Genomic DNA, 27,285 nt, shown 5'->3' with positions numbered 1-27,285 from the left:
CCATGTGAAGTAAATAAAAAATTATGGGTTGCCAAACTTGAAGGAATCGGCATTCATTGAAATAATTTTAAAATTTACCGAAAACTGTCCGCGAAAAAAATGGCATTTTTTTGCTTTAAAACTTCATAACTTTTGATTGGATACAGCTATTTGCATAATTTTTTTTTATTTTTCTTCTTTTACCCATTCTTGCTAAAAATCCATTTAAACTGTGTGTATAAACAAGAGAAAAAAACGGCTTGGCCACCCTAGTTATAAGTTGGTGAACATTGTGAAAGACTTATATAAATTTACTTTTCCTATCTTTCGTGATGTTGACCGACCCATAACATCCCTGATAAGCCTACGGATTAGCATAGTTAGTTGTGTCGACTAATTAATTACAAGATGTGTATATGAGAGACAAATGTCCCTGTTATTGGGTGTGAAATAAAAAAAGATTCAAGAGGCTATGTTAAGTTATATTAATCTTTACGGCCCTGATACGACTTTTGCGGCCAGAGGTCTTACAGCGGAAGAGAGGGTCCGAGCGTCCGAGGGCCCGTACGCCATACGACCAAGGGTCGCAAAAGCCGTATCAGGGCCGTAAGGGTTTTATCATATACCTTATGGAATGATAAATATGTAGTTTACATAATATTCAACATTGTGTAGGAAATAAAAACGCATGCGATATAAAAAAATTCATCGCCATTTGTGCCTATTTTTCGATGGCCGCTTCCCGTCGCAGATTGACATACATACCGACGTCATTTGTTTACCTGCAGAATTCTAAAACGCGCAAAGCAATATGCGTAATAGTATACGTGACCAACAGAGATCAGGCTGAAATCACGGTGTAAGAAGGACAAAAGCATGATGCCAATGGAGAATACTTAGTATACATAGGATTTCACAAGAATTTAGAAATATTTAAGGGTTATTACACGAAGTTTGGGCGATACCGTGTCGTATTCGACTGATGTGTCCGTATTTTGACGTATCATAAACCTTATGTTTTCGTTGAATTGTTGCTATACCAGTTATAGTATAGGAATTCCAACATGGGTTAAAGTTTGAGTACAGTATTTTGAATGAGCTGTGAATGTACTTCACACTTTCTATGCATAACCAGATATCCGGAACTTTTGTACATAAATTTATGTCAATCACCAATATAAATGAGAGAACAACAGCAAGTCAAAAACTTCAAAGGGTAATTAGACCGTTGCTAGCAAACGCGTTAAGCGTTCTTTAACCCATGATTTGCTCAATGAAAGTCTGTTGTTCCTCTTTTGAGGGTAAAGTTTAACACTGGACATTGCAACACACCTCTTGCCTTTTTACCATCATGGTGGGGACCTCTACAGAGATGAGTGGGAGTGAAAAAGTTCAGGGAGCACAAGAGTACTGTGGTAGATATCACAAAACAAAAATAAAAGAAAGTATTGTAATGAATTGAAGGTACTCTCCTTTTAAGAAGAACTGAGACAAAACCAGTTTAACTGTGTTTTTTCTATGATAATGTATGTGTAGAAGTTTATTTTCAGTGACTATGCATTATTTCAGTTCCCTGAAACCGTACTTTAAAATTGCCCTTACAGTGTTCTACCTGCCAGGGTATTGAATATGAAGTTTTAAAACTTTGTTTTCCCTGTTACCTTTTTATGGACAGGTTCATTAGCTTTAGAAAGGAAACTAAAACTACCAACAGTAGTAGTGATAATTCAAATTGCATCATTCTATTGCAGTTTTCCACGCGCCCTGAAAACTGCAATTTAATGATGCAATCTGTGGCTGGTATGCTTTTAAAGTAATTATGAGCCCGTGTCTTAATTCAAAAACACACTGCTCCCCTATGAGCATTTCAAAAACATGTTGACCGCCCATCAACAAAGTCGTGATTGAAAACAAGCTGACCCTCCACCGATCCAAGGAACCACTGTCCAGGCTAAAGGAATTTGCCAGTCCCTCTTGTTACATTATTGAAGAAACTCTTCCCTATACAATTGCTTATCAGTAAAACTGCCCACCCAATTGCAAGGGTTTTTCCTTAAAACCAATGTGCTCCATCCGACGAGACTAGGGTCCAAGTTACGTGTGGCTTTTTCAAATTACGACAATGTTTGTTTTTGCTTGTTTTATAATACAAAATCTCGATTCAACACTAGAGGGCGCACCTATCTGGAGGTCACGCTGGCGCATGTAGACCAGCGCATGATGCTGGGGTTATAGAGAGTTCATTTGAGGTCAGGGCAATCTTCAAGTCCAACACGTACACCTCGCTTCCTCAGATCCGCGGCCGCAATGCCCTATGAAGTGTCGTGCAAAGAATAGTGACAAACTGATCATTATAAGTAGACCTGCTCCCGCTGCATTCAACCGGCGCTAAAAATCTACGCATATCACGAAGTCGAATCCGAGTCGAATCGTCCTCAAACTTCGTTCATATATGTTTCATCTTGCATCTCAACCAGGCCAGGCAGGGCAAGGACGATTGAACGTGTCTACGCATCTATTTTTAAGTTTCTAGAGTTGAATGACGCGACGCGAACCTAACTTTCAGTCTTAAGCACAAATTAAGCCTGTTGTTGCATTTGCTGATCGGTTTTCAACTGCAAGGAGAGTACACATTGCCGACGGACTCTCGCTCTATACCAGTCCATAATGGCGTCCGCGGCATGCCTTTCTACCAACCGCAAGTCTTACAGAAAGCAGACAACCCGAACAAACGGTCGATCCCCAAATTACATTTTGCTTTTCTTCGTGTATGCTTTCGTTTTTCTGTTTTGCTGGCTTGTCTCGTCGATTCTTAGGTCTCTTCTGCCAGATCCATTGCAAGGTGGAAGAGGAGTTCGCGGTAAGTATATAAGATTTGCATTCCAACTTTCTCAAGTTATTAGCTAATATTTGATTTGCATATGTGTTAGTTTAAGGGCATTTATAAGACAATTAATGACTGCAATCATCTAGGCCGGGAATCGATATTAATAATGTAAATCCATAAACTCAGCAGCTCAACGATTTGCCCTAAAAGTTGAGAAGAGCAGCCATGAAGCAGAAAAGCCTGACATGCCGCAAAGTGTCTCCGCAGTGATATTTTGTATAAAATTCAGTTATAATTCAGTTATAATGTGTGTAATATTTAGTATTCTCGTAAAAAGGCCAAACGTCTTCACACGCAGATGGTAAATGGCGATTGAGGGCATTTTGTCAGTGACTCTAAACAATTTTACTAAAAAATACGGCGGCGCTACTGTTTGACCTTTCACGGTTGCCATATCGACCGCCAAATTTGTGAAAAGACCATTGAACAAGTAGCAATGCGACGAATGCTGAAAAGTGTATCTTTTGTAGGCACAGCGTATTGTTAATTGCAAAATGTGCAGGCGGTTCAAAGGAAAAGGAAAGGCCTCGAATGTCATATGACATGTTGTGACATCAGGTCACGGATTGTTGGTTACTCCAGATATCGTTTTTGTTTTGCAAAGTATAGTCTACCGTTGTAAACATGTTTATTGCTTTTTCACTGTGCCTGTTTTCTTTCGGAGAATGCTGTCGATTCGGCAAATTTCATAATCTGCAAAAATAATAAAGATCGAGTACCAAAATGTGCCTACCAGGATCACGGGAAGGCTAATGAAAGCGCAGCTCTGGATTATAGTTTAGTCCCCATATAGTAGAACTTCCAAATGTAAGACAAAATTGGTTGTTGAACAGTGATTTGGTTCAGAATATGTTAAATGTGTAAGCTGTGTCTTTTAACATTCATGAGCTAGACATATGTACATGTAGACAACACACAATGCTTCAATTATCCTTTTCAGTATTGCAATTGCCACTAGTTTGTGGGTCAAATAGGGTCAGATGATGTGTCAATCCTTTCACTCACATGTACATAAAAACTACTTGACACAATGGGGATGTACCAAAGTCAGGTAGTGAAGGGAAATATTTTCATTTGATACATAACTGTTCATCAATTTAAGAATGAGATTGACATTGGTTAAATGTTTGGTTGTCGCCACTGCATAGTAAATATAATAAAGGAAGAAATCCTCATCAGAGATGTTGCTTATTTTTGTTTCATGTGATGATTATGTCAAATATTTTATTTATTTCAGTGCTGGCTGAATCATGCTGAGTCATTGCCAGTCATTGAGAATTGTTCTCACTCTTATCGGTGATAACTATGTGAGACCAATGTACCTTGACTGAGAGTTTCGTTATTTGGATTTAATTGATATGTGTAAAATGAGGGATTTCTTACCAGTTCAGTATAATTGAGATGACATAGAACTTTAAATAAAACACTACAATACAGATCCATGATGGTTGTGATAAATTTGCTTGTTGCACTCTTGTTTGGTTACTGTCTTCCAAATATGCTGCAGGTTTATAAAAGTCTCTTTTTGTTTTCGTTTTATAGAAATTGAGCAGGAGATCCATTTCACAAGCCGCACACTACTGCAACACAACTGCACTCCAAGATCAATAGATGAATTTCCAGGAGACTTCATGACACCGGAGCAACGTTCCCAGGGCGGAGTGGTAGTGCACATCATCATAGCAATTTACATGTTTGCTGCCCTGGCCTACATCTGTGAAATGTACTTTGTACCATCTTTGACAGTGCTGTGTCATTGTGAGTATATCTGGTGAATTTCTTAAGGCCTCTTAACCCTTGGAGTGCTGTAATTTTTACCACCAAAATTTTAGCTCAATATTCTATCAATTTTTATGAATTTTTCTTTATTTGACAATTTTGGACTAAATAGACACCACATTTTATTGGCTACAGTTTTGCATCAAAAGTCTAGCAAAAATCTGAAAAAAATTGACTGAAGTATATATATTGAAGTGACAAAAATTGACAATCAATAACAATTGAATCCTGTTGCAGTTTCCAACCTTGCAAGTGAATGCAACTATCAGGATGATACAACAAATGAACTTTCCTTCTGCACATTGTGAAATTCAATCTAGATTTTCCAGAATAATCATGCACTGGCTTCCAACATTCGCAAAACATGTTACTGCATGTTTTTATAATACTTAGTAGGTGACATCAAAACATTGTAGATAAGACAATTGTATACATATGTGATTGTAATCTAAACTTAGCCAAGCACACTTTTTACCACAAGCCTATATAGTACTTTTTGACTTTAGTCTTGGTTACCCAGACTGCACTTTGCGGCTCTCATCTGGCCAACCCTACACAGTCTAGGGTAAAAATTCCATTCAAAAATCTTGGAGAAAAGCTGGCGCAAAACAGATAAGAGCAATTGAATACATTGTGGAAGCAACTTATATTCATTAGCTATGATGTCATTATCAGGTTTTGAGACTGAGTCGAGGAAACATGGCTTCAAGGTTATATAGAAGTGGCTATCAAAGTCAATTTTCAGTAATAAGTGGGAAGTTTGACTTTAATGTCTTGGATCAGTTCATGAACAAGTATAATAAAACTGATGTAATATAGCTCACACTCATTACTAGGTACAGATTTACCAAGCCATTTCTACATACCTTGAAGATATATTTTCTGAGACTGTCTCTCAAAACACAATAATTACATCATAGGTAGTCAGTTTCTACCACAATGCATTGCTCATGTCTGCATTGTGACATTTTTGCGAGATTTTTGAGTGGGCTAATTTTCCCTGACTGTGTAGTGGTGGCAGAATGAGAGCCCCGAAGTGCAGTCTGGGTAATCAAGACTATCTTTGTACTCAAGAAATTTTACTTATCCTTTCACAAAATCAGTTACACTGGCATTATTCAAGGAAATTTAAAAATTCCTAGATTCAATTTCAGCATTTGGAAATCTAATAAGTTAAAAGGGCAGTAGTGGTAACTTTTTATGTTTGTTTGGTATGTCCTTTGAAATTTCTTGTTCTACTCCGCAAAGCGTACATGTATGTTGAAATATGTCCACTATTTTTAACTTGTCAACACAGCATCTATACACTGTCATTGAAAATGCACTGTTATTTCTTGCATTTGAATTTCAGTCTGGACTAAAATTCATTTGTCAACAATGACAATACAGTCTCCAAGTGTACAGACTGAGTTGACAAGCTCCATGAATATTGTGTAATATAGGCAAAATACAGGAATAATGTGAAAATACATTGCAATCATCAAAAATTACAGCTGTCCCAAAAAGACAGATTGGTAATTTGTACAGTCTGACGGTATCAGTGAATGAGCAGGTTCAGCCCACACTCCGAGCAGTATGTAAGATGTAATTTATAGTTTGTATAAGGATTTCTGCATTGGGTATCTCAGTATTTCGGCAAAAAGTATTTGGATTGTGGCTGTTATGTTTTGAGTGTTTTTCTATACCAGGCATGATATACAAAAGCATGTATCCGGTCAGACATAAGGTACTCATGCTTAACAGAAAACCAGTTTGTACAGAAAGCGATAAATAAAGAGTCCAGTGAAAGGCAGTAAAAAGTTATGGGTAAAGATTGTATGAATAGAGGTTAAATGATCTCAAATCCCTTTCAGAGCAGCTAGACTAGCTCTCACTCTAACAAATCTTCAAAGGCTACAAAGTCAGGCCCAGATTACACAAAAACAGTGACATAAATGTCTCAATTTTAAAGGTATATTTCTGGCAAGAACTTGCATACAGCTGTCAAGATGACCATGTGTAGAGGAATCTGGTATATGCAATATATAAGCTGATTAGGTATCTGAATTGACTAGGTACTTCAGATTCCCTCAATGGATGACTGGATCCAGAAAGTTCCCTGCTGGATGACATATACAAAAAACAACCTTGAAGTAGCATAGAAATGGCGTTTTGGTCAATTCACAAACATGCTGCTGATCCTGGCTCCTCAAAAGGACATTGTGTCAGTAAAGTTTATCGACCTGGTCCCAAATGGTGATTTCAGATGAAATGGTTTTAAGAAATTTGTGCCAGAAACTTTTAAGTACTTTATAAGGACAAGAAATCTTAGTCAGATTTCACACAGTAATTCAATGTTTCAGACAATTCCTACTGTGTAAATGTATGCATGCACAGAAATTTGTCCCCTGGCATGCTTGACACTAGCAATTAAGTCATGCACATATGGCTTAGCAACTTGAAATATGGACATTAGAAATTGGGAAAATTCCTATGAGATGGTGATTGAAACATTGTCGGATGGAAAATCCCAACATCATTGATCATGTTACAAGATTTTCCATCACTTTTGTGGAACTGCAGTTACAATGACTTTCCTAGTAAATAGTAGATCTTGAGTTGCCAACTAAATTATCTAGGCTGTATATATTTAATGTTAAAAATGAATATTTTTTGAGAATGGATCAAGTGATCTGGTGGAATTGTCAATGATAAACAAGATAAAATCAGATAAAAAGTTCTCATAAATAATGTCTTTGAATATCAAATGAATCAGTTTCAGCAGTACATGTATTTGTCACTTCATTGTGCTCTCAAAGTAATAGCTTCATTTTCCAAATCAATTTAAATTCATTGGTAGTCTCTGTGACTTCAGTCTTTACAATTATGAACCCAGTACTTCTTTCAATAAATACACTCTATGATACAATGTCAGCTAGGTCATGCATTTCACTTTGATGTTAATTTATCAAGAAATCATACATGTAGAGTACACAGTCTTTTTTCTTTCTGTGGAGTACTAGCTACCACGTAAAACTACTATTTTCATTTAAATAGTGTGTTTGACCTACAGAAGTGACATCAATGTCACATATAGCAGTGAACTTGACATTAGCTAGTATCACGACTTTCTTCTATGCTTGTAAAGTGCAAGCTAGGACATACATGTACATGCATCAGTGCGGTGTGGCATCTAGAAAAACACAATGTGCTCTATACACATCAATAAGTGGAATCTGTGTTTTATCACAGATGTGTTTTGTGATTACACCTAGCTATCTGCCTTCCTTACATCTTCACTGTCATCCCCTTAGCCAATCGGCTCTTCTACCCATGACTGTTATCAATCCTCCTTCCCAGCCAATCAGCCACGTTTGCACACGACACTACATAATCAAGCCTTTGTCTCATCGCTCCCATTCATTCATTCATTCATTCATTCAGCCGCTGGGTTCATGCCATACCAGCTCAGCCTATAACACTACGTCCGGAATCGTTTACGATCCCTTCCTTCGAACAACCATGCCGGCAAAGGACGTCCAAAGACAGCCAAGAAATCTGAGTGTCCGAATGCTCAGCCTGCTTCGAGACCCGTGCTCAGCCCTACACAAGACCGGCCACTGACCTTTGTCCCGCTCCGCTGCCTGTGTACGTTGGATCTAGCTGCGAATACGGAGCACGCCCGCGGTACTAACGTATTTACTCACAATCCTTCTGATCGGCCTCAGGCGAATGACAGTCCTGGCATTCAAACCGAGTTCAGAACCAGGTCTCCTCCTAAGTTCCATTGTCTGCAATGGTTCCTTCTGTCAGCATTTCGTCGGGCAGCGTCCCAAGCCAACATTCCAGAAGATAGTTATGTAACACTTCCATAAACATAGCTGCAAGACTCGGTCAACACGATATCCAATATCCTGCAACATCACTTCGACCAGCGGCCACTAAGTCACCTATGACGTCACTTCCCGAAGTTCCACTCCGGAACGTAAACAACACAATCCAAGATGGCGGCGCCCTACGTTCCAACAATGTCGATGTCATCCCCTCCTCATCGTCACGCGTCATCCAACACCTTGCTACAGACCCGCGGAACGCCTTCAGAAAGCCTACCACATATCGAAATGGTGTCTCCATCGATTCGTCGCGATATCCTGGCAGGAAAGGATGGGAATCTTGCCTACTCATTCCCGGCTATGGTTCAAGCGACGGACTTCTGCTGCTTATCCACACCTTCAAGCCGACGACCTGCATATTTCCATGCGTACATGAATGAACATACATGCCACTGCCAGGCAAAAGACGACGCTCACGAAGGCTCCATCGACATGGGCACGTCCTCGTGTTCAAACCATAAGTCACCGGACTCATTACTTTGCTATAAATATCTGGCATCTTCCAGCTCGTCAAGCGTTTGTACCAATTTGAAAAGTACTACCGCACGTCGGAACAAGCTGCAGGCCGACTACTGCCCAAAGACGTGGGACTTTGGCACATCTTCGAGTTCAACCATAAGGTATCGGACTCTTTTATTACTCTGCCTATTTCCGACATTTCTAGCTCGTCTGTACGTTGGACAAGTTGCAGGCTGACTACGAGTAACCATAGACTGACTTTGCTTGGCCATATACCGCCCATGGCGATGTTTTCCTGGCCTATGTCGAGCCCGGTTTTTCTGTCACGTCCGACCGCTCAATCCGACCCATCGTACCAATCCAGCGCCAGCTCCGCATCCGCAAGAATTTCATAAGCATTATTCAGATGACTGCGGATCAACAGGACACAACAGCCAGACGCCGTCAAGAAGCGAACGTAACGACGGCCAGAATGTATACCACAGTGACTCCAGACTCTGTCGACCTGCCTGTTTTGGTGGCGGGGCCAGAAACCTCATCGAACCTGATGTCATCAGTTCCTATCACGTACATCGTATCACGTCCAGCAAGAATCGACAAGAGGATCACTTGACTGACCGACGACTATATCAGTTTCCGTTTCAGATTAGTAATTAGTCGTGCGTAGCCCGTCATAAGACAGCTTGCTGCACAGGGAAAACAACGGACCTTGACCCTGTGACGTCAAACAAACTCAGTCTTAGGACCAAAGATGGCGGCGCCCATGGTGTCAAGTGGCCCATCGTCACTCAACTTTATGTCGAACAAAGATCACAGGCGACTATTTAAGTAACATCTGCATGATTTCAAGCATACTAACGAGTCCTTCCGACCGGCAGTTCACAACGATCTACACACGGCCTCACTTTCCGTTTGACTAGCATTTCCTGTTTGACTGAAAGCGAAACAAGGTACAGTTTCAATTCAAGACTCAATCGAGTCAAGACTCTGTTTACGCGGTCAACCAACAATGACTAGCATTTTCTCCGAGCATGTAAATATGCGGCAGCTTAAGGCTAGCCCTACCTGTTGAACTTTCAGACTGTTAAGCGAAGAGTTAGATGCGTATCAACATGACACTCCTGCGTTTGCGGACAATCAAGTCTGACTAGCAAATAAATTCAGAGCATACATATGCGGAAGCTGAAGGCTAACTCTCTGTAAAGCATCCTATCGGTGGCCTACTTAACAGTCGTCTCACCAATCGGACGTACCTGCTCCCAGCTACCTATTGGATTTTACAGACCAGTTTCACCTGTCAGTTAATGTGTCACCAAGCGCAGCTGCTGGATGTCACCTGATGATCTCTCCTTACTTCTACCTTGGATTACGCTGCGGTGCCACAAGAAAGAACCAACAAACTACAGCTGGAGATCGAGAACGACCGGTCATTCTATATCGCCTTTCAGACTGATGTTTGCCATCTCGTTGGCATGTTCTGTCTGCTGGGGTGGACTTGGCAATGGATCTTGCCGCCTTCGTTTTTTGTCTTATGCTACGACAAGGCCATGACTTACCTTTTACGTTGAAATTACTACTTATTAGTAGTTCAGTTTTGCTAGCATTCGCCTACTTGTCGCTCGTTTATTTACCTGTTTGCAGCTCATGTTACCTGGCTCTCTTCGGCTTGCATGCATTATCGTGCCCCCCCTTTTTTAGCATGTCGACTTAGCCATCCTGCACAAGCGTTTTCCCAGCTTTGCATGTATTGCGCAGTCTGCAGTCTGGCCTTACATGCGGCCCACGCAATTTGCTCTTCATACAGCGTAGCGATGTTTTTCACGTTTCTTTTTCCTTTCATTTTAGATGCACCGTTTCAAACTACTGTGTCACTCCCTGGAAGCCGACCCTGCAGCTGCACTTGTCGGCAATCTCACAAGCATCCCAGCGAAAACATACGAAAACAAAAACATTTGCTAGACCCATGGATACCTTACCACAAACCGCATTACGGCATCACGTCAGCAATTTGACTTTGCGGATTGTACAGTTCACATCAGTGTGACTGGAGTAACATGCTTTCTTTCAGAACACTTTCACTTTCAAAGCAAAGGACTACATACTTCATCCTTTGCCATTTAGCAGTATAACAGTTTTTTAGTAATGTCTCATAAATGCCACTTTTTTCCCACATCAGTTTCCTCATTTCGAAAGAACTGGCATTTAACGCTGTCATGGACTTCACATTTCGTTCGACCAGCAACATGCCATTGTAGAGGCTTTGCTTCGCATGCTCGGACATGTTGCCAGTTAACAGCGACGTTCCGCTTTGCCTGATCCGTTCACTGCTCTACAGGGAAATCCCAGACCACCTTTTAGGTAGATGGTCTAGCAACTGCCACCGACTTACATGTACATAAGAACATCAGAAATCTCCCTGCGTCACACTTTTCAGCGACGTTCCACTTTGCCTGATCCGTTGACTGCTGCTCTACATGGAAATCCCGGACCACCTTTTAGGTAGACGGTCTAGCAACTGCTACCGACGTACATGTACGTCAGAACATTAGAAATTCGCGCCACGCCTTTCAATGGCTAGCCTCCTTACTGTGTGAACACTCAAACACTTATCTACTGCGGTCTTGTCGTTTCTTCAAGTCTGCCTTATTTCACCGCATCAACAGACTCACACGTTTACACGTTTTGTTGTGTTCCATGTCTGCGTTTTGCCATCTGGACTCACTGGGTGCACACTCAAACACTTCTAACGGCTGCCTATTCGTCATGCAAGTCAGCCTCATTCCATTGCATTATGACTCACACGTTACATGTCTCGTCGTGTTTCACGTCTGTGTTCTGTCACCTAACGTTCCTACATGTACGTTGTTTCCACCTGGGCTCGCACAGTTTACCTGTCCCCCAGGACCCCCTCCCCCCAAGCCGTATCATCACCACGGTGATCCCTTGGGCGCGAGAACCTTGTCTTCGTTCCATGTTTCCACCCGGGCTCGCACAGTTTACCTGTCCCCCGGGACCCCCTCCCCCCAAGCCGTATCACCACCGTGGTGATCCCTTGGGCGCGAGAACCTTGTCTTGTTCCATCCATGTTTCCACCTGGGCTCGCACAGTTTACCTGTCCCCCGGGACCCCCTCCCCCAAGCCGTATCACCACCGCAGTGATCCCTTGGGTGCGAGAACCTCGTCTTGTTCAATCCACGTTTCACCTGGGCTCGTACAGTTTACCTGTCCCCCAGGACCCCCTCCCCCCAAGCCGTATCATCACCACGGTGATCCCTTGGGCGCGAGAACCTTGTCTTCGTTCCATGTTTCCACCCGGGCTCGCACAGTTTACCTGTCCCCCGGGACCCCCTCCCCCCAAGCCGTATCACCACTGCGGTGATCCCTTGGGTGCGAGAACCTCGTCTCCGTTTCATCATGTTTCCACCTGGGCTCGTACAGTTTACCTGTCCCCCAGGACCCCCTCCCCCAGGCCGTATCACCACCGCGGTGTTCCCCTGGGTGCGAGAACCCTTTACTAACATCATTCTCAATTTCTTCCCTCCTTTTGGGGGTCACTTCAGTCATACTTCCTTCGTTTGGGCTTTGGATTCCATCCTGACCCCCATTTCTCGGGAATTCCACTCCTTTCCCACATTGCGGCCTCTCAGGATGGATTCATCATCAAGGTCATTCAGACCTTGACCCCAAGGTCACCAATGACCGTTGCTCGGTTGCTTGACTGAAGGGGCCCTCTCCCATATATTTTGCTCATATTTTATTGTAGGTTAGTTTGCTACTTCTATTTTGATTGTTTTGTATTGTAAGTTTTGATAGTATTAGTTTGAGATCTGCGAGGGCACTAGTTCTATGCCCTTTACTGCTTTATATTTGCCGTTTCATCTTGTGCTTAATTATTCTATACTTTGTTGGCGTTTACGTTCTCCTTTTTGTAATAAACCCTCCTGTCTTTCCTCAACTTAGCGGTGGTGTGTTCACAAATCAGTGTTGATGTATCATGATCATCTCCTTTGAAGTATGGTGTTTGTGAAGTCAGTGACAGTTTCAAGACATTTGTAATCTTTTGATGTATCAATCTTTTGATTTTAATATTATTAATGAAAACAGCAGATATCTATATTGGAGGCACTAGAATATAGTACATGTACTGTACATGGTTAGACTAGCATGTCTTTAAATTGTCACAAGTTTGTATCATTTTGGCATTAGGTCACCCTCTGAGCGACAAATTATCATAAATCATCATTTAGTACCTTGCATGTATCCTGCACAATATTTCCTTTAAAGGCCAAATAAAAAAATAGGTGTTTCTGGTAGCCAAACCTATCCTATTTAAAACTTTCTGACCCTAAACTATATTTTTCTCATTTTCAAAATACATGTACATGATTTTGGTGAACTTTGCTGATTTTTGATGGGTTGATCACACATAAATAATGACAGACCTACCCCATTTCCTTAGGGCTTAATTGTTAGTGGAAACACAATATTTTTCTGATTAAGGCCTATATCTATGATTTTTATACAATCCAGTACAAACAACCCTACATGGAATTTGTAACATTATTTATATTTTCCACTTCCAATAATTTACTCTCCAGTACTCAATATCTGTAATTATTTTAGCCCAGGGCCAAAGTCTACTGTTCCAACGAGTTCACATAAACAGTTCAAAAAGTCATGTCACAGCATGTTATCTCCATGTTTAAAAATATCCAGTGAATGAAATGCAATATATGTTAGGTTTGATCTATACTCTGCAGTGATCTTGTACTAACTTATATTGCACCGAGGACTTGTCTACTTTAAAAGTACATTATTGATCTTTTAAGGAACAGTCGTGCATCTCTAAATATTCTACAGTTCAGCAACTGTTAGACTGGTATATCATGCTGTTATCTGATAATTGGTTTGAGTGCATCCAAGTATAACATGTTGCACAGATATCATTGCAGAGTGTGATCATTGGATTGATAGAATATGATTACTTCGCAATTCGTATGTGAGCTGACACAGATTTTTTATCACATCTGAAATATTTAAAAGTTTGACATATGAATTAAAGGTCGTGAGTTGTTGAAAACTGATAACCTTTATGGGAAGCGTTAATGACAAGCTTGTATACTTCCTTCAGATCTACACTAGTCAATGATAAGCTACAGCTATCGACACAGACGTATCATGTCACATGATTGTCAATGTTCTTACATCAAAAAGATTTAAGTTAATGGTTCTATTTGGATGATGAAATATGCATGGCGATAGAAACTAAGTTGTAAACTTTTCTGAAGTGTGGTTTGCTAATAAAAAGTATGCAGTGGTCCATATCTATTCATTTAATGATTTATAGGTTTCACATGCAGTGTTTATCATTGTATGAATCAAGCATGTCAAGGTTATTGTTCTAATAAATGCTGAATTTATAGCATACAGTCATTGTACCTGCATAACCAACAGGTACATGTGTAATATACAATTCCAATTACTGGAATATTTCATCCAAATTTACAATTAACTGAACTTATAATTTTCCAAAAGAACAAAAAAAAAAAAAAAAAAAAAAAAAAAGGAACTCAAACTCAGTAATTATAATTGTACTGAATTTACAAAATAAATATTAATCAGTTTTGTCAAGTAATGTGGCAGTGATTTTGGTATAAGTCATATATCATTGATATATAATAGATTGTAAATGTCATTGATACAATAGACCTGCAGATGACTACACTATATATCTTAGGTCTGGCTGTAAAGTCATGCAACCATCAAATTTATTTTGACCCCAAAGTAAACTAGTTTACCTGAAAATCGAAATTTTGAAGATTTGCTGGTACAGTTACTCAAGTAAGCCTACTTTACTGTCTCTCTACAAAAATTGGGGTCACTGCATGCACAAATCTTTTGGGCAGAATGGCAAACTGCTCAAATTTACTGATATTTGAAATAGAAAATGGCTGCCATAGTGTTTGTAATCAATTCAATAGAATCATTGTGCACTCTGATAATGGAAAAAAAATATTTTGCATTATTTGGAATGCAAGAACAGAAACTGTCGAACCAAATTAATTAGAATTTAAGATGCATTATATGCTGTCTAAGTTTAAGCATGGCAACCTTTTGGTAAATCTCTATCAGCTAACTGAAACCTAAAATATTTCCTGTAAGTACAAATTATTTGTTTTAACCCCTCACCACTATGGTTAGCCCAAATTCATTGTTATCCGCAGTGGTGAATATGAACCAGCTAGTTAACAGGAAATCGGGGGTATAATCAGCTTTAATCAGCGTTTTCTCTGCATGTTCATTGAAAGGGGCAATTTCTGCCCCATCACTATCAGTCAAAATTAGGGGGCAGCCTTGACATTTCAGGGGGTAGTCACTTTTGATGTTTTAGTAGGCGCTTCCCCGATATAATTTATACAATCGTTACCAGTTCAGTTGCGTCGTCTATGTCGCATGCGCATGCAGCACCCGTACTAACATCGACATCATGATAATTGTCAACTTGCGATGTGCTCAGCTGCTCTCTATCTGTCTTGTCACCCACAAGTTTCCCTGACTCAGAATTCGACGAATTTGTTCCCTTGGACACGATTCAGTCTGAATTTTGGGGTTTATATCCGATCAAACGATTGTGTTGCATTGTGATACGCGTGCCTACATAATGCTAAAGCTGGAATTTTCCCAAATTCCATCATTGATACACACAGTTCGTTACACTTAGTATATGCGTTTGGGTCACCCCCCTATATCAGTATATGTGGACATCTTTGCGTGCTGTCTTTTGTGCGCAATTTCTGCGCTGTCTGTAACTTTTTCAGGGCAAAAAATGGCTCGATATGCGCAATTTGCGCAATTGTGCAGTCGAAAGAAAACCCTGTTTAATCATATGCTTTTTCATCCCTGGCACTGTTTTGTTATACCGGTACATGCTAGCTGGCTGCAGCCCATCAAATGATTTCAGACATTTTAAAAACAGCAAGATTTTCCGTTCCAACAGTGTACAGTAGGAACTTGAACAGTTCATCGACAACAAAGATTCAAGTGCCACCCAGGATGTTGTGTGGTATTTTGTGAAGAAATTGGCACTATACTGTTACTGGTGTGACGTTAATTGCCAAGTGAATTTCTCACAATGGATTTTTGCAGTACATACATGTACATATCAAAAGCATATTAAATACAAAAACATAAAACAACATAAGCCTGTGGTGTGTAATAAAACAACTGTACCTGATCTCAGGGCTATATTTATATAGCACCCATTTATTACCCCACCTGGCTGTGCTTTAATTACCAGGAACACACACAATGCGACCCCCCCCCCCCCCCGAGTAATAAATTGGCCCTTAGTCCTCATGAACAGGTAACTGGTGTTTACTATGTGATCTGATTGACAAGGTATTACATAAAAATATAAAAACCAATGCATATAAATGTGATGTGTTCGCATCAGCAACTGAGCTGACTTCAGAACATGTTCAATGGTATAATGTACATTAAGTCTGAGCTAGCTGCAACCTAATTATTCCCTTAATTGTCTTTAAATTAATACTTGATGATGTCACAACTTTTCAAAATCCTTAATGCAATGGACAAGCTGTAATGTCTTCACATATTGGGGAGTGCTGCATCATATGTTAGATTAGATGTGTATGAAAGTCACTATGTGTATGACAGGTTTGCCTGTAAAATAGCTTGTACTGTATATTTGTTTATATAACCCCCTATTTGAGGAACATCAGTGGAAATGAAACAAGTAGGTATTGTGATGCTGTACCAAGCCCACAGTGTAGTTATAAAGCCTATACATGCAAGGATTTCTATAAAAATTAATATCTTCTTTTGCTTGTCTGATTTCAGTGCTTCATCTCCAACACGATGTTGCTGGGGCAACCTTGATGGCAGTTGGAAGCTCGGCTCCAGAATTTGCAGCCTCTGTCATTGGTAAGATTTGATTGGTTGAAATTTCATATTTGCCTTATCGATAAAATGTGATTATTGATATATTTTGTCATTGTGTGATTGATAAGATTTGATTGGTTGATGATAATTACTGTGTTATTGATATATTTGATTCGTCAATGATGCTGACAAGATAACATTTCATTACTGTCATTGGTAATATTTAATTTGATAATTTCCAAGTTTGCCAGTTAGTAAAATTTAATTGTCCGATAAATTTTACCACAATGTCAAACCTCCCATTTAAGTTAACTGCAATAAAATATGACAATTAAGTGATTGTTTTAATGATTTTAAAAAGGGAAGGTTTTAGTGCAGTTTCAGTCGAAAGTAAATGGAATTTCCCTCTGGATTTTTTTAAAGGGCAATTCAATCCCTTGTTCTTGCATTAGTGGTTGTTGACATCGGTAGTTTAAGTGATTTTAGCCCTGTGTTCTTCTTTGAAAGTTGATGTTCACAGTTAGTAGATTTGCTCAAAAATACCCCTCTAAAATACAGCAATTATAACATAAATGTAAGAAAGCATACATTATTTAAAAATGTGTCGTCAAAATGGAACAGGTTTCACCAATGTCATTTTTGTTGCTTATTTCTACAGGTGCATTCATCACAAAGACTGATATAGGCATTGGCACTGTAGTTGGTTCATTAGTTTTCAATCTCTTTATCATCATAGCTTGTTGCTGTTTTTTTGCTGGTAGAGTAAGTATTTCAATTCTATTTTATTATTGTGTATCATATTATACTATTGTCTTGGGGACAGACATTTTGACTCTCAAATTTCTACAATTCTTTTCTGATCCACCACTTGCGGGCCCAGCTCATTTTAAATCTCTCAGAGAAAGAAAAACTTTACCATCTTAATTTTTCGAAAATCTAAAATTTTATTTTTATCCCACAGAGTTAACACAGGGATGGCAGCCATTTTGAATTTCAAATATCACAAAATGTTGAGTAATTTGTGTCGCAAGTTCCAAACTGCACGGTGACCTTTATTTTTTATTGTTGATTTGATAAGAGAATGGTTGACGGTTTCATTTAGGAAAGTTTGAGCAAAAGTTTAAGTCTTTCACTTTCAAAGCACATACTACCTTAATGTCATTCACTTTCATTCTACAATGTCATTGTGTGACAGGTTGTTCCACTAACATGGTGGCCATTGGTCAGAGATTGTACTGTCTATGTGATTGGTATTATTGGTCTTATTGCAGTCATGCATGACAACCTAGCATCTTGGTAAGTTTGATACTTGTACCCCTTAGGTCTTTCAAAATTTGCATTCATACCACATGTTCTGTAATTGAGTAAAAGAATATTACACCTGTGTCATTTGATTCGCCAAAGTAATGTCAATGGCTAATTAGCATATTCAGATGACCTTGACTTGCTTGACTTGGTAGATATGAAATTATCTCATCATTGAAGATAATACATGTACAAGACCATCAAAATGTCTGTTAATTTCATACGGCAGTGTTACGTACACTTTTTGAGGTTGCAAGCTATTCGATATACTTTAAAAACTTAAAAAATTGACACAAGCTGTTTTGGGCACTAGCTGTTTTCAGAAACTGTTCTGAGAAAATTTCTTTTTTAGTTTTAATATTGCAATTTGTAATCCATCTTACTTTTTCATATTGATTTTTTTCCATAGGTATGAGAGCATGATCTTATTTACAGGTTATATATTCTACATCATCCTTCTATATTTTAATCCAAGACTTTCTAAGATGGCTAATGAATGGAGTGAGCAAAGACGTCTCAAAAAGTTACAGAAAAAAAAGGAAAAAGAAAGTGAAGGGTCTGACAAGGCTCCATTACTAGAAAAACAGACAAGTGATGGAGGATATGGTGCTCTATCTGTAGCTGATGGAGATGTTGGTGGAAATGGTAGCCAGGAAAATGATGAAGGTGGAAATGGTAGCCAGGAAAATGATGAAGGTGGTAAAGAATTTCTATCTGTTAAATAACAATTCAGATTTTGATGGACGTACATTATTGATTCATTAACTGTGAAATATTTGGAAAAAAAAATTGTATAGAAAGAGCATGAATGCATCACCAAATGACAACAGAAATGTTACACCAAGACTGCTACATTTGTAAATATTATTAAAACTGGACATTATTTTTTACTCTTCCAGAGAAAAACATAGATGAAGTTGAATCCAATTTTATGAAAGACAATGGCACAATAACAGTGGACATAAAGCAAAAGGGCTATGGTAATCTTTATTGATTTTTAGAAACTCTTATCGATGCAATTTCAGGTTTGTTTTAGCTTGATTGTAAGCTTATTAGGCAGTGATTCCATTTTGTGAAATTTCAAAAGTATATGCCAATTAAAGTCAAATTCACAATTGGCATGACTATAGAGTGTTGATAATATTTGTTCATGTTAATAATTCTCAAGCCCCAGTTCTAAACAGACAATATAATACATATTACCCTGATTTTACACTTGTTCATACTTTAAGTACAGGACTTGTCAGAATTAATCGCCAATAATATTTCTTTCAGTTTATAGTTTACCAGAATGAGTGTGAAACCTATACATATGGAACAACCATTCCTTGTCTATATTAGATTCATTGTAAAACATATCCATTATGGTACACAGAATCTAGGCTGTATACTTTGTCATTATGTTCAACAAATCATTTTTGTCTGCCTAAAAACATTGATTCATAGAAAATCACTTTTGGTATAAATATTACTTCTGTTGTTGCAGTAAATAAAACAAAATCTCTTTCTTTTACAGTTCCAAATGAAGACCCATTCTATAAGTATGAGAACTGTCGGCATGCCATGAGTCCACCCATGGGACCAATTCGTTATTCTATGTACATTCTTGGCTTGCCTTTGATTCTGCTGATGTTCCTGACAATACCTGATTGTCGTCAGAAACGTTGGAGATGGTGGTTCATGGTAACATTTTTGATGTCCACCGTGTGGATTGCTGGAGTGGCATACGTGTTGGTCTGGATGGTTGCCATTATAGGTACATTAGTTAATTATAATCAACATGTTTTTGTGCATAAATTACAGCTTGAAATATCTCTGAATCAGAGAACTTATTTGATCTCATCATGTTGTATGTTAGTCTCATATTCTAAATCTACAGCATCAAAATATTAGCACATATACATTTTATACTATGGAGATATTATGCTCATGATAGTATTGTTATGACATACTTTTCATGTGTCTGTGTTAAATTCAATACAAAAAAGCACCTTCATATTAACACAAATAGCTGTACCATATTTTGTCACAAACTTTCTTCAAATACAGGTATTGCACAGCAGTTATTGATACAAAAAATGTAAAAAATTATGTCTTGTTTCAATCACTGATAAAATTCAGCAGGATACTCACTTCAAGGTTTTTTCTTCCTGAAATATGTTAATGTACATGTACAGTGAATAACAAAACTGATCTCATCACTACCAGGAATTTTATTATTCCACACCCAATGTTGTTAATGTTTTACTTTTCCGATGTAGGTGACACATTTGGAATTCCTGACTCAGTAATGGGGATAACATTTCTAGCAGCAGGCACCAGTATACCAGATGCTATGGCCAGCTCCCTTGTGGCAGCTGATGGTAAGAATAATATGTTATGGCAGTCTTGTCTAAAGATCAATGATTAACCTAATATTTCTGTGAAATTGTCCATGATATGGTAGTTTTGAACCCTAATTTGAAATCATCCTTGTAATTGTGATTTCAAGTAATGTAGTGGCAAAAGTTAAAGTAGTTGTGCATACAATTCTGAATCAATATTTTTGTTATAATGTTTGTACATATATACACTGTGAAGCAGGGCATTAATTTCTACCTTGAAATGGACCTAGTGCAGCTAGCTACACTGCAATACTGGATGCACACATAGTGTTGATTATGTACCAATCAGGATGAATGCATTTATTAGACTAAGTGTGATTTTAAATCAACTATCTCTATAAATGTACTTTTAACATATTTTAGAGATACTGTATGTATAAACAAAACCAAATTTTTACTGAAAGTGAAAGTGACCAAGCTGTTAATTTTCACAACATGTGATATATGGGTATTTCAATCAGGAATCTTGACAATAATCCAGGAATATTGGTCATTCAAAGACATCTGATTCAGATTCAAGACAAATTTCATATGTTTATTTTCACTTTCCCTTTTTCCATCCTGGTCCAGATTGTCAAATTTCACATCTGTATGAAACTTTCAGGAAACAGTTGCAGCAATAGCTTGGTAGAATTGTTCAACTTAGAAACTCTCATAAATATTATTATATTAGGTACAGATAGTTGAAATATAATAATTCTTGACTTTTTCCTTCTTTCTGCTACTTTTCTCAGGTCTCGGTGATATGGCTATATCAAACATAATTGGCAGCAACATTTTTGAAATTTTCATCTGCCTTGGTTGTCTATGGTTCATCCGCAGTTTGATATCTGACCTAGAACCCGTATATATTTACAGCTCTGGTCTCACATTCACCTCCGCTGTTCTCCTACTCACTGTCTTCATCGCATTTGTATCCATACACCTGAATGGTTGGAAGTTGGATAAAAAGATGGGTGTAATAAGCACCATATCGTATGCCATCATTATTACTTTCTCCATTTTGTACGAATTGAATGTCTTCATGGATGTGAATCCACCGCCTTGTCCCTATGCCAGCTAAACTCAGTGATAATCAAATATAGGTCATTGTGTGGCCAAGTTGACAGAGAGAGTACTTTACGACAAATGTGCTGCAGTGCATTCATGCATGGATAAATATCCTGTGTTAATGCATTGATTTCAAGAGGGAACTGGCTGAATTTTCCAGTCCATTGTGTTGCGTGACATCGTGACTCTTACTAGTAATAAGGCAAAAAAAAAAAAAAAAAAAAAAAAAAAAAAAAAAAAAAATTGTGCTGTTTCGATAACATGGTTTTCAAAAATAGGGTCGGTAGGTCAGCAGGAATTTTTTTTCCCAAAATATTTGTATTTTTAAATATGCACTTTTCAGGGGTTCAGGATGATCACTGAAACACTGGCCAAAACATTTCCAGAAAAATGTATCATACATATTTAAGAAAAAAACATAAAAGACATCCTCATTCAAGCAAAAATCAAATGCCAAGTAATGAATGCGTGATTTTAAGGGTTTTTCTTTCTTTTTTTACTTCTGTGTTTATGTAGCTCAAAAAAGTTTAGGGTCGGCAGGTAAAAAATAGGGTAGGTCGGGTTATTGGAACAGCACAATTTTTTTTGTTCAGCCTAATACATTAAATCCTTCATTGTACTGCTTGGAGTCTTTTCAGCAAGCATACCCTCATAGCAATAATTGTTGTATAATTAACATTTTCACCCCAATTCCATGTAATCAGGTCCAAACACACTGTTGCAAAGCATTGTGGTACAAAGTCTCAATGAGTTTGCAATTCACACATACTATTAAAATCAACATAAAATTATAATTGTTTAGTTTTAAATGTAAAATAATTTCATTCTAAATTTTGGTGTGCAGCTCGTTAAGCCAACATAGGCAATTCAATGTTTAATTATGAGTAGGAGGTATTGTTTTATTACAATGCACAGAAAATTCAGCCACATACTTTTTATTTTGCAGTATTGATGATATTTGAATCAAGATTGAATGGAATTAATAGTAAACTAGAGGCTTAATTTATCTGAAAGTATCTAACTTTCTTTAGTTTTCTGACATGTAATTGTTTTTGATTTAAAGATCCCAGTCCAATAGTTTGACCTCTGACCTTCAATACCATAGAGTATAAAATTTTACTGTTTCATAAACCTGGACAAAATCTATGACTGTGAATCACTTGTCCTTACTGTTTAACACCTGGTATTATAGCCATATTGGATATTGACTGAAGCTTTTTTTTATTTTTGAGCAACTTTGTCAGCCTCAAACTTGACAATTATAGTCAACACTTACAATAAATGTTGTATGTCAGAGGTCATCTACTTAAAAACTTTGTCAGGTTATTTTCATCTACTTTTATGATCAGCTGATCTTTAATAGAAAATAGCAATTTCAGACAAATAGCTTGAGGGAAATTCCTGCAAATAGTTTGTAAATAGTGTATATTGTTAATAAAATTGGCTTTGCTGTGGAGAATGCAAACAACAGTTACTTTGATGCGAAGAAAGCAAACTTAGCTGGCTTTGCTGTCGAGAAGGTAAACCATAGTAAATATAGCTGACTTTGCTGTCGAGAAGGCAAACCATAGTAAATATAGTTGACTTTGCTGTAGAGAAGGCAAACCATAGTAAATATAGTTGACTTTGCTGTAGAGAAGGCAAACCATAGTAAATATAGTTGACTTTGCTGTAGAGAAGGTAAACCATAGTAAATATAGTTGACTTTGCTGTAGAGAAGGCAAACCATAGTAAATATAGTTGACTTTGCTGTAGAGAAGGCAAACCATAGTAAATATAGTTGACTTTGCTGTAGAGAAGGCAAACCATAGTAAATATAGTTGACTTTGCTGTAGAGAAGGCAAACCATAGTAAATATAATTGACTTTGCTGTAGAGAAGGCAAACCATAGTAAATATAGTTGACTTTGCTGTAGAGAAGGCAATTGCCATATATGGGGGTTGCCACTGTTCATCAAACAGAGCTATGCTAGAATCGTTATGTTGTGCTCTGACTGTTGTGTAGTTTGTTGCTTAATAGACCATTCGTGTTTGTTTGTCTCTCGGTGTTTGATATAGTAAATTGACTTTGCTGTGGAGAAGGCCCAAACCAATTAAGAAAGATGTTCAGCATGCAGACATCAGTACTCTGCTTTCTATTATTTTGTTACCCAAAAATGGCAGCTGTACGGTCATTCACAGTTACTCTACCCAACAGTAGGGTAGAGTATGTAACCGTGGGTCATTTGATGGCTTTCTGTTTTGTCATGTTATATGTTTCGTGTTGTTGTACCCGCGGAATTTTATATGCAAACGGGTATAGCAAATATTATTTGTTTGTGTTTACTTACAAAATGAATTTTTACTCAACCAGGCTAAGGTAAAGATATACAATATCATACATTCTTTAACAGTCTCAACCACGAAGTGGTGTTACTGGAAATTTTGTAAGTGTGCATGGTCAGTACTCATGTCATTGTCTGACATTTTTGAGCTCCAGGTGATGACATGCTTTTCTACTTGCATACTTGTCTCCAAGTGTTCTGCAGGATTACCATGCATCATGTGTATGGGGTCAAAGGTTATCTGTAGAAATCTGATATATGACTACTGCTATCTTGCAATTTTATAAAGTTGATAATTTCCGTGTTGAGTTTTTACAGATCTGTGTCATTTTGACAGGGTGACTTTTAAACAAATTTTTCAAAAACTTTGCAAATAAGATTTTAAGCAAACATGTATTCCACATTGAAAGCAATTTTCTGAATTCTACAGGGTAGTGAGATCAATTTCTTCATTAAAATTAACTTTTATTGCTGAAGTCATTGGATTAACACACATCTAACTTGTGCATAATTATCCTGTAGAAACTCAAATTGATATGTCAGTACTTTATAGCATGCCTGTGTGTGGATGCCTACAATAGCAGAAAGTACAGGGCCTATATAGGAATCATTTTCAAATTTGGAGTTTTTAGTAACAGAAGTCTGTCTTTCAACAGGAAAACTTAATGTTTTAATATTATAATGTTTATAGTTTAATGTCAGTACTTATCTACATGTAACTTGTACAGAATCTTATATAGCATCGTGAACTCTGTTTCGTATATATTTGTGTTTTTCAATGCTGAATAGATAATGTAATTGTAATCCTTTGTTTTGTATTTTTAAGGAGAAGTTATCACAAACACATATGATACATACTCCTGTAATCAACAGTAATCAGAGTATATGTATTTACATGCATATTCATCAACATTCATTTCACAATATCATAATTTTGTATTTCACAAACATCATTGTTAAATATTAATATAAGCCTCTGATTGCTTTTTTAGCATTAACATATATTGGGCAATGAATTCCCTGTAATACCAGTGTATTTCACTGATATCAATTTATAGTCAGAAATCATATGTGTCTTTCATGTACAAGTTTGACCTATAGAGTTATACCATGACAAAAAGATAACAGATCTTTGACAAAGAGGCCGACATGTTTCAGGATATTATTATCACCAGCCTTGGTGATATTGGTCAAGGTCTTAATGTATATCCTGTCAAGGAACATTATAGCATGACCTTTTGTGCTTTTCCCAAATATGGCTGTTCTGATCCATGTACACAGGAAAATTCTCCAACAGCCAACACTGTTATAAAGATTCTAATTGTGATATTTGTACAAGCAGTGGGGAAAATTATTTTAGCCATGGCTGTTTCTGTGGCTCTATGACTTAAAGGTGTTCGCCTGCATGGCAAAATGTATCATTCAATTTTTAGAATGAATTATTGACTTGAATTTGATCCACTGATCAACAGAATGACTTCATTCACATCAACTGTTTTGAATGAGGCTGACTTTTTATCCAGTGATATGAACTGAAATCATACTTATGAAATTATTGTGCTGCCTAAAATGTAAATGCTATCAATTACTGATATAATGATAGGTACAAATTAATTGTTATATAATTCTATTCATTATTACCAATCAAGTTTTTTGTAGTTGTGTGGAAACAAAATCTTACAATTTTAAGAGTGGGATTTATTAACTTCATGTGAAGCCAGTATACCGTAGTATTTTTCATAGTAAAATCTTACTATATGCATAATACAAATACCGGTATGAACTGTGTACTTAGGTAATTATGCAAACAGCTTGATTGGTGTAGAAATTGTGTAATTTGCATATCAATTGTGATTTTGAATAAGAAGTTAACACTTTGGTAATTTACTTGCATGGAATTGTAATTTTGGACCATGAATAATGTGTTACTGATGAGGTCAATAGTGAACCCTGACTCAGTGACATCAAGTGACATTCAATTGGGTCAAAGTGCAACAAGCTTAGCAAATAAAGTGCATGTACAGTAAAACCACAACATGTACTGAACGTTGTAAACCTGACCATTGCCATACAAACAGAATCATACTTTAACAGGAGGAAAATACTTGCAGTGGTGCTCTAACAGATTTTATGTTTTTACTTCAGATTTTTGAGTTTTGAAGATGTTGTCTGTTTTGGTCATAGGAAAACCTACCAAACTATTTATATTATTCAAACTTAAGCGCAAGACAAATCAAAAGGCAATGCATAAAAGACTTGATATTTTTTATTCGGTAAAAACAGATTTGTTATGTTCAAAGAACATTCAAGTCTGATCTCAACATAATACTTTGTCAGTGTAACAGAAACTTTCAAAGCTGGAATTCTTTAAGAGTTAGCATTTCTGTGAATCTGTAACTGTGTCATTTGATGATTTTTTATGCGCTGACCGACTGAAAATTGTCAATAGCTTTTTACTTCAAGGACAGGAAACGAGATTACCCTGTTCAAAAACAAAGAGATAAGATTTCGTATGTAGATAACATCACCTAAACTGCCAAATAAAGTTGACTATATTCTTGTATTATAAAAAGACTGCTAAAGATATATGAAATCATATAAAAAGGAGCATCTCATGTTTTATTTGCAATGTGCAAACCACTCTTACCAATAGTTCATTTTACCTGTCAACAGAAAAACTAAATTTCAACATCAGTATTCAGTAGAATATTGAAAAAAAACAAGATTATCCCTTTGAAGTATGAGGCTGCATGCATCAGGAATTGATTTCTTTTTTAAGTTTTCTTGGATTGTTATTTGACTTTTATGAAACAAATATTAATTTCTTTATTTGATGAAATGTTCATCTAGGCTGTGAAATAATAGAGTTGTGTGTCAAGATAAGTTTTCAATGAGGGACCATGTTTTGAGGTTTGATGTATTCCTCTGTAGTATTTCAATGAAATGAGAGTCTGTTTGCTAATTTTGCAATACAGTGTACAAACACTATTTCCCTTCTGGCCTTCAAGCTCATTCAGAATAGTTTTCAAGTTTCAAAAATTTCAAAACCTCATCAAAATTAGACTATAAATCACTTCTTTTAGTCAACTCATGTAATGCTGACCTTGATAGGAAACCAGACATGTGGTGCTTGAGGAATTAAATATGATGTCTGTGTTAGCTGAAAGCAAAGGACTACATTTTGTGAAAATTTTGTGTGATTGTTATTTTCTTGATGAGATTTAGCTGTAAATGTACAGTCACAAAGTGATTTGTAGAAAAAGTGTGGTTAATTAGATTGATGGTAAATAAAGTACACTTTAAATGCCATTGCATTTTAAATATCATGTAATTACTGTCTGGTGA

General features: G+C 37.4%; 1 protein-coding gene across 1 annotated transcript; it reads left to right on the top strand.

The window, feature by feature from the left end:
- The first annotated feature begins 2,210 nt into the window (after window positions 1–2,210).
- Window positions 2,211–27,261, top strand: LOC139122066 (sodium/potassium/calcium exchanger 5-like). The gene is made up of 10 exons (XM_070687442.1): window positions 2,211–2,839; window positions 4,409–4,624; window positions 16,837–16,920; window positions 17,537–17,640; window positions 18,074–18,174; window positions 18,593–18,879; window positions 19,083–19,163; window positions 19,700–19,939; window positions 20,445–20,546; window positions 21,302–27,261. The coding sequence occupies exons 1-10, from the start codon at window positions 2,647–2,649 to the stop codon at window positions 21,628–21,630; spliced, it is 1,737 nt and encodes a 578-aa protein (XP_070543543.1). The 5' UTR covers window positions 2,211–2,646; the 3' UTR covers window positions 21,631–27,261.
- The last annotated feature ends 24 nt before the right edge of the window (window positions 27,262–27,285 follow it).

Source organism: Ptychodera flava, chromosome 21 (genome assembly GCF_041260155.1).
Source record: "Ptychodera flava strain L36383 chromosome 21, AS_Pfla_20210202, whole genome shotgun sequence".
NCBI classification, from domain to species: domain Eukaryota; kingdom Metazoa; phylum Hemichordata; class Enteropneusta; family Ptychoderidae; genus Ptychodera; species Ptychodera flava.
This window is presented reverse-complemented; position numbering and strand designations above follow the sequence as displayed.